The sequence below is a fragment of the Pteropus vampyrus genome, unplaced genomic scaffold (assembly GCF_000151845.1).
Source record: "Pteropus vampyrus isolate Shadow unplaced genomic scaffold, Pvam_2.0 Scaffold141, whole genome shotgun sequence".
In the NCBI taxonomy this organism is placed as follows: Eukaryota; Metazoa; Chordata; class Mammalia; order Chiroptera; family Pteropodidae; genus Pteropus; species Pteropus vampyrus.
In genome coordinates this window covers 4,524,500-4,533,967 of record NW_011888922.1, presented here as the reverse complement: position 1 = coordinate 4,533,967, position 9,468 = coordinate 4,524,500, and the positions used below count along the sequence as shown (strand labels likewise).

Genomic DNA, 9,468 nt, shown 5'->3' with positions numbered 1-9,468 from the left:
TTTTATCATGGAAATTAAGAATAAAAGCAGGTTCTAGGTAGGAATCATTCTTATTAGCTTGATTTCTTCTTCTCACTAGGTACTTCTGGAAAAATACAAGTACGTGGAGAATTTTGGTCTAATTGATGGTCGCCTCACCATCTGTACTATCTCCTGTTTCTTTGCCATTGTGGCTTTGATTTGGGATTATATGCACCCCTTTCCAGAGTCCAAGCCTGTTTTGGCTTTGTGCGTCATATCATATCCTTTATTTATGCTCGGGTTTGTTTTCTAGTGACTGTTCTCAAACATCTACTGATATTCCTCCCTGCTCCCTACAAAAAACAAACTTTGATCTTGGAGCCTATTAATGTTAGAATTTAACGTCACCAGCTGTGGGTATCTGTAAATTTATGTAGAAATTATCTTTGATATTTTAGATTTAATATAGTTATTTGATTTTTAATTCTATTTAGTTATTATAGAGGTTATTATAATACAAGTGTGAGCACCTGGTAGCAAAACACAGTAATAGTGACAACTAGCTCTTATTTCTAGTCCAGAGCTTCTCTCATTAGACCAGGTTGTTTCCAGTCACTCTCTAGAATATTAAGAAAGGATCAGATTTTGGAGGTTCAGATCTGTGTCAGGTTTCCTTGAAGCTGAGGGGCTGAACTAGGAGTTACTGAGTATGAAGTGTAGGTGTGGCTTGTGTAACAGTGGAAATAACCTATTCTGGAGCTAGAGAACCTGGGTTTGAAATCAAACTATTTTGTAATCTTGTGCTAATAAGAACTTTTTTGAGACTGTTTGAATGCTACTCGTTTATAAACATGGGCAATACACACTGATAATTATCAAAGATTAAATGAGATACTCTGTAATGTGTTTGGTGTGTAATCAGCTCTGAAATGTTTTCTTTATGATAAATGTAGAATCATGTTTGTTACCTGCCCAGTTTGATTATTTCTCAAAAAGCCGAATGCATAGGACTTTTATTATAGCATTACTATTATTACAAAAGTAATACATGTTCATAGTAATAGTTTTCTTGTGGCTCCCACTCCTCCCCTCCCCCCAAGTCAATCTATACATACTATATTTTTCTTTTTAATTTAAATATGTTGAGTGTCTTTTCATATTAGTATATACAGGTCTACCTCATTCTTAATAGCCACATAGTATTATTGAGGGTGTACTGTGTGCTATTATTGTAGTTCTTTAAAACAAATCATTTTGGTAGCAGTTTACTTTTCTTAATATTGTCACTACCTGAAATATTTCTAAAAACTCCACTTTGGAGATTTTTCTTCAAAGACAGTTAGCAAGCCATTTAATAAAGCTGGTCCTGATAAAAAATGATATTACCCAAATTGATCTCAAATCATAGTCCCTACACTTGGCATCTATAAATCATCCCAGTATGAATTTTTGTCACTATAAGGCAGTTCAAAAGAATATGTTATGGGTTCTAGACACAGTTTCCAAAGGAGTTCCAAAGAAGTTTGAAGACAGAGAGCAACATTATTACAAAATATAGCCTCCCAAGAGAACTGCCTTGATGGAATTTCATTTGTTTGATCATATTTGTTTTAAACAAAAGATTTTGCCATTTTTATAATCATGCCAGTTTATGTATAATATTAATGATTATTATGTCTTCTGTGTCCTAGACACTTTATATATACATACATAAATATATATACATAAATAAAATTTCAGAACAATTCTATAAAGTCAGTATTATCCCCATTTTAGAGATGATGATTAAGCCTTGGGGAAGGAAGTAATTTATCAAGGTTACATTGGTTAAAAGCCAGAATTCAAATCTAGGACTGCCTCACTCCAAAGCCCATACACTTTGCACTATACTTTCCTGCCTCTCACTTTCATAAAATTTAAATTATACAACATACACAAAGCTCTTATGGCAGTTTCTAATACATAGTAGGTTCTCAAATATGGTAGTTAATACTGTTAAAAACAATATAATAAGCCTATATGTATATAGGGAGTAATTGTTCTTATAGTAAACTAATTTGGTCAGTTTTAATGACCCTTTTGTTGATTGAACATGGTCAAGTACACTATGATTATTTTATATTTTATAGAGAAATAAGCATAAGTCTTGACAAACTAGGTAACAGGTTCTTCTTATACACATTATTCTTGAACAGAAAATGTGAGAGCTGGTTTATGCCCTGTACCTTTTTCCATTTTTTCCTTTTGAGATGTCCTTTGGACAACTAACCAGAGAGAGTTTTGCTTCTCTTGGTACATAAACATAAGGTTAAAAATGAAATAGCTCAATTTTCAGTGTTCGTGCAGCAAAGTGAAACTCTTCTTGAGTAATTTTTGTAGCCCTTGCTTGTCATTTGTGTTATTTCTCTTTTTTTGTATATGTTTGTGTGCTTTCTCCTTAACTTTATTTGAACTTATTTTGTGATGATGGGGATCCTGACCATTTATACCTCGTATAAGGAGAAGAGCATCTTTCTCGTGGCCCACAGGAAAGATCCTACAGGGATGGATCCTGATGATATTTGGCAACTGTCCTCCAGTCTCAAAAGGTATGACTACCCTCACAGATTCTAAAATCCTGGTGTTGGATTTTCCCTGGGTATCGAGTCATCAACAGATTATTGTATACCTGCTCTATGCAGATCATAGCGCTAGTCATGTAAAATGAAGAAAGGGGTATGAATATTCTAGAAGGTTTTTCCCAGCATTGGAGTTCTGAGATTGCATCACAGATGTGCTTGGGATAAACTCTGGGAGAAAGTACTTTGGCGGAAGAATGAAGAGTGATTTTCTTTTTCCTTGTGGCTGATTAACTGAGTCAGTGCAGAAACTATAAAGGCTAAAGGTGTGAAGTCAGTTATCTTTGAAGGAACTCTATTAGCATCTCTTTCTTCTGTGATGTCAGGAATATCTGAAGCAATTTCCCAGGTAACTCAGAGAAGCACAGTTCAATCTGTTTCTGTACAGCTGACACCTGAGGTCTTTCTATGTATCTGGAACGGGGTTCAAATTCCAGCTCATCTCTTTGCAGCTGTGTAACTTTTATTAGACCATATAAACTATTTGAGCTTTAGCAGGGTCAAAAATGACTTGTAAAGTTGTTGGGAAGATGAGATACTAATTACAATAATAGCAGATTTCTTTTGTGTGTACAGTGGTTATTGTGCCCAAGTGCATTATCTCACAATGTACCTTAGAACAACTTATTTTATAAATAAGAACACAGGCCCATTGGTTCTTCCAGGGTTATACAGCTCCAGACTGAATTCCAGCAGGTATTCTAACCCACTCCTGAGCTTAGGATTCATACTCTTAGTCACAGTCCTAAAAACACATGGTACAGTTCCTATCATATAGTGGGCTTTCAAATTATAAATACCATTATTCAAATATGTGAAGGTAAGTATAGCATCAACACCAAAAAGCCTCTCATTACCAGCTTGTGGAGATGGCTGTCAGGAGGAGCAGACCTTCATTCTGATATTACAGCTGAGTTCTTACCTTGTCCTGGCAGGGCTCCTAGTTGCCCTTTTGGGTCAGCTATCCTAAATCTACCTGCTGTGCTAGGCCATTGAAGCAGAGTTGCAGAATTCTGGATGCTTACAACATCTTGATTTCATTGATTTTATTCTGACATGTAGTTTTTAAACAGCTTTATTGAAATATAATTCACATACTGTACAGTTTACCCATTTAAAGTATACATTTCAGTGGTTTCTAGTGTATTTACAGATATTTGCAACCTTCACCACAGTCAGCTTTAGAAAATTTTCATCACCTCAGAAAGCAAGCCTGTACCCTTTAGCTGTATCATCTCCCTATCCTCTATTCCCCACAACCATAAGTAACCACTAATCTACTTTCTGTCTCTGTCGATTTCCCTGTTCTGGATATTTCATATGAATCATATAACATGTGATCTTTTGTGACAGGGTTCTTTCACTTAGCATGTTTTCAGGGTCATCCATGGTATAGCATGTATCAATATTTAATTCTTTTTTGTGCTGAATAATGTTCCACTGCATGTATATACCACATTTTGCTTATTCATTTATTAGTTTACGGACATTTGAGTTGTTTCCACTTTTTGACTGTTATGAATAATGCTGCTATAAACATTTGTGTACAGGTTTTTGTGTGGAAATATGTTTTCATTTCTCAGGTAATGTATGAAGGAGAGGAATTGCTGGGTCATATAGTAACTCTTTTTAAATTGCTTGATGAACTGCCAGACTGTTTTCCAAAACAGCTGCACCATTTTACAATCCCACTAGCAGTGTATGAGTGTCTGATTTTTCCACATTCCCTGCTGATTTTTACCAACTGCCATATTGTTGATGCCTGTGGAGAGGAAATATGCCACCCTCTGTTCCTTCTGATTGCAATTAAATACAGTCCCAATTCTCTTTCCTTGAAGAAAGCTCCTGTTTTATTGATACTCTTTAATGTAGGTCTTTTCAGAAGTCTTGGTGCTTCAATATCCAAGTAGATTATTATTCCAACACTCTGGCCTTTCAGTTTTACTTCTCTTTTCTGATTCTCTTGTTTTCTACTATGTCTTAAACACTATTTCTCTGGATATACCCTAGACCTTGCTATTACTGATAACTAATTACTTTCAATAGTTTCAGTTTTAAGTATCCCACTCTGACGATTGCTTTCTATTTTTTCCAATTTATCTTTTACTTCTCTTATCCTAACAATTCTTCAGCCTCCTTGGCATCTGTAATCCATTGAGCCTACCACCTTTTCACTGTCCTACCCCTCGCTTCCTCCTTACCTAGCTTAGATTCCATGGCATTTCTGTAGTCCAGTTACTCTCAGTGTTCTAGAGAATCTTTCATCTCTTCTATCCTCAAACCTCTTCCCCTCCTCCCCCACCTTTACTCTCTGCTTCTTTTATAGGTGAGAAGATAGAAGCAGTCAGAACTCTTGCATCATTGCCTCTATAGAGTGCTCATCGTATTCTGCCTTCTTTCTAAGTTCCTTTTGAAAGCCTCCTCTCCATTTGTCCACTAGATTCTTATCTTTTCTTATTTACTTGATGTTTCCGCTTCTGCTGGATTGTTCTTTCTGGCATACAAACATGCTGTAATTTCTCCCATCCAACTAAAAAAAAATTATTTTCTTTCCCCATATTCTCCTCCCATGATCTTCTCATTTCTCTGCTCCCCTTTTCTTCTCCCATGGTCTCTTGCACCTGCTCTTCATTTCTCTTTCCTCATCATGCTTAACCTATCAGCAGCATTTGACACGGTGGATCACTCTATCATTGTTACACTCTTCTTTTTGTTAACTAGGCTTCTAGGATACCATAATCTTATTTCTAATTTTCTTCTTACCTTAATGTCTGTTCCTTAGTCTTCTTTGTGATTCTTCATTATCCCCTTTTTCTGAATTTGAAATGCCACTTGTGCTTGTTCCTAGCACCTCTTCTTTGTATTCACTCACTAGGTGTAATCTTATCTAGACCTCAAGACTTTAAATACCATCTATATGATGAAGATCTCTAAATCTGTATTTTCATCCTAGACCTCTGCTCTGAACTCCAGATATATCTCACCTTTCTGACATTGGATCCTAATGAGCATCTCAAAATTAATACATCTAGAACCCAACTCTGCTATCCCTCATTTAAACCTGCTTTCCTCCCAGTTTTCCCTATCTCAATAAATGGCAACTCCCTCTTCTAATTACTCCAGTCAGAACTCTGTAATTATTTTGACACCTTTCTCTCAGTCCTTTCAGCAATTTGTCAGCAAATCTGTCAACTCTACCTTCTCAGTATATGCAGTCTGACCACTTACCATCTCCACTGCTACCATCATTTCACAATTAGGTTACTGTAATAATGTCCTAATAGACACCTGCCCCTGCTCTCCCTGCCCATAGTCTATTCCCAGTGCAGTAGGCAGAATGATCCTGTTAAAACATAAGGGCAAATCAACCCAATCTTCTGCTTAAAACCCTCCGAGATAAAAACTGAAATCTTAAGCGTAGCTTAGAAATCCATACTTATCCTCTCCACCCCACACACATATGCAGACACACCCTTCATCGCCTATGGCTCTTAGCCTCTTTCACTCCATTTGTTCTCATTGTCATTTTTCCTGTTCTTCACACGTTCCAGGCATGTTCTTGCCTTAGGACTTTTGCATTTGCTGTTTCCTCTGCCTAGAATATTCTTTTTCTAAATAGCTTGTTCTCTTATCTTCTTTGGGACTCAAACATCGGCTTAGAGAAGGCTTTCTGCCAACCATATTTAAAAGAAACATTGTATTTTTTATTTTATTGTTGGTTTCCTTACACAAGAAGTCCCAAAAGGCAGATATTTGTCTTTTGTATTCACTGCTGTATATCCTTAGCATCTAAAACTGCCTGACTTGCATAATTGGGGTTGAATAAAATATTTATTGAATTAATGAGTAACTATTTCTAAAATGTATCAGGTCACAATTCATCAGATCATGTCTTGCCATCAAACCCATTGGGTCCAAATGTTTAAATATCACTGTAATATCAGTTAGCAGCAGTTGAGAAGAATTTTTGAGGTGTTGAAAATAGTTCAAGGACCTTCATCTTAGCTAGCCATCCCAGGTTGGGAATAACCGGCTAGATGACAGTTAATTGAGCTGTGATTTTTTTCAGCACTTGTTAATGATAGGCACTATTTAACCATGACAGTGATTCTGAAAGGTAGATAGTAGTTTTCTTATTTTAAATATGCATAAACAGATGCAAGCAATTTCTTCTTCTAAAGGTAATACCAGCCTGAAATCCACTGAATGTGCCCTGATTAAATGGAGGCTGAAATAGGTAGGGGTTGGGGAGGAATGTCAGCCTGCCAGAGGTTGATGTCATAAACCCTCTTGAATGGGTGGAGATAGTAAAGGCCTTCACGATACCCTAAGTTGTAGCTGAAGAATCTGTATTTCATGCAGTAAAAGACATTCCTGGCCTGGGAACAAGGTAGAACTCAGAGCTAGATTGGTTACAGGGTATAAGAACTGAGCAACCTGGACTTGGGGAACATCTGTGAAAACTAGGGTTCTTCATTTATTCATAAAAATTTGCCTACCAAGTGCCAAGCTAAGAATAGAAAACAAGACAAAATCCTTGCCCTCAAGCATCCCTGAGTCCAGCGAAGAATACAAATAAACATCATTTCAATAGGTAATTTCACTGACAGCATCGAGCCTATCTTTAGACCTGGCACATGATTGGCACTCATTTGACTATTGATTGATGGTGCTGTGGAAGACAAAAGGAGAGAGCTCCAACCCAGTTTGGGAGTGTTTGGGAAGTCTTTGCCAGAGAGATTTATGTCCAAATATAGTATTAACAAATGGGAACTCTAGTTAGTTGAGATTGAGAAAAGTGTCTACTAGGAAGATTCTTCTAACATAACGAATGTGAAGTCCAGAGGTGAGAGAACATGGTCCATATGGCTTAACAGTCTATGACAAGATAAAAGAGATCTACACTAATTAAATCAGGGAAGACATGGCAATACCTATGAATCAGAACTCATCTTGAAGGCAGAAACGCTTGTTGTTTGTTTTGAAAGGACAAATCTGTGTAGGCATCTCAGCCCTGTTCTTCAAAAACACTTGGTGCTTATTATTACTGGTTGAATCTCTGTTTGGTTTTTGATTTATTATCTTTGCTTAGGTTCGATGACAAATACACTCTGAAGCTGACCTTCATCAGTGGGAGAACAAAGCAGCAGCGGGAAGCTGAGTTCACCAAGTCCATTGCTAAGTTTTTTGACCACAGCGGGACACTGGTCATGGATGCATATGAGCCTGAAATATCCAGGCTCCATGACAGTCTTGCCACAGAAAGAAAAATAAAATAGCCAGTTCTAAAAGCGGCCATCTTTCTGCAGGATCATGTGGAATCATGGGGTGAGGGAGAAAGTATCAGAGAATTTAAACTGGATAAAATAAGAAATGTTAAAAATGTCCCTGTTTTGTCCTGAAATTTTAGCCCATTCTGGGTAAATAGGATTTTCTAGCTCAGATACAAGAAATTGTAGCTCCGATATCTAGCTGTAGCCTCTTAAGTCTGCTAATTGCGTTGATTTGCTTTTCTGGAAAAGCAGTTTTGCTAAAAGCTGTACAGACTTTCTCCTTCATATCTAGCAGAACTTAATGTAGTAAAGCTTTGTGCCATGCAGCATCTGAAGACTCAGTTTTTAAAATTGCTAATCTGTTGCTGACTTTATTATGTTAATCCCTGTTTCAACAACTGTTTCCCTTAATTCAGGATACAACTTCTTGTGTACAGCATCTTCACACACCATTTTTTATGTGTATATGTATATATATATATATATATGGTTTGGAGAGAACTGGGGCAAAGAACAGCTTTTTAATTTGTTTAAAAAAGACCTGTTACATTTTGTGCTCTTAACCAATTAAAGAAGCCAACGACATTTTTAGTTTTATATTGTCTATGTTTTCACTAGTATATCCCTGTTGATTTGTTTGTGTCCTTTATGAACTGCCATTTTCTAAAATTTTTTTCAATAAAAGGAAAGGTGTGAAAAAGTGGAGTTTTTGATGGATAGTTTTGATGGAAGGAACAGAGCAGCAAGTGTTAACAGTCTTACTCTGCAATAGGTTCTTTTTGTTTCTAGGCTGTTTTACTGGTCAAAAGCCCCTGAGGACTATAGGTGAGGAATTGCTAGCTTTCCAGTTATAATAATAATGACATTCAATACTTTGTGTCCGGTAGTGTTCCAAGTACTTTACATGTGTTAACTTACTAATGTTCACAAGAATCCTAAGAAGTAGGTACTATTATTATCCTAAAAAGTAGGTACTATTACTGTCCCCATTTTATAGCTTGAGGGAACTGAGGCACAAAAATTGAATAATTTGTCACACAGCTAGTGATAGAACTGGGATTTAAACCTGGATAATCTGGCTCCAGAAGTGTGAGCGGTGTCTCTTCTAGTATTTTCCCACTGTGGTCAGAGAAGAACTGGGCACTTGCTTAGATCCTGTGACCAATAGGAATATTGTCCCTCTATCCTTACAAAAGTATGATTCCAGTTCAACCTAGTACCTTTTAAAACCATATTCAGCTTTTAAAAAATCACGCTTACCACATTTTCTCTTTGACTTGGGAATGTTGCCCTATCTAGTGCCATATAGTGGCGGATTGTGCAACATTATTGGATGGGAGTTGAAGCCTTGGATTTTATACTCTTTATTCCTGTCATCCTTGGGTAAGTCATGTAATTCTCAGAGCTAGTCCTCTCACCTCCCCTTTTAGGTGATAATTCTATTAGCTATTTGAAGCTTTCAAAAGTGTGTAATTGGATAATTGTATTTTTACAATGAAGGAATGACTGTTAGACACAGGGGTCCCAAGGCCTGTGGATGTAGATAGGGAATAACCCTCTCTACAATGACTCCTTGGAGTCTTTTCACATCAGATGTACTTTTTTTTTTTTTTTTT

General features: G+C 36.8%; 1 protein-coding gene across 1 annotated transcript; it reads left to right on the top strand.

Moving 5' to 3' along the window:
* The first annotated feature begins 85 nt into the window (after positions 1 to 85).
* Positions 86 to 8,552, top strand: SPCS2 (signal peptidase complex subunit 2). Its single transcript, XM_011368426.2, has 3 exons — positions 86 to 240; positions 2,415 to 2,549; positions 7,672 to 8,552. Exons 1-3 carry the CDS (start codon positions 191 to 193, stop codon positions 7,856 to 7,858), a joined length of 372 nt encoding a protein of 123 aa, XP_011366728.1. The 5' UTR covers positions 86 to 190; the 3' UTR covers positions 7,859 to 8,552.
* Positions 8,553 to 9,468: the final 916 nt, after the last annotated feature.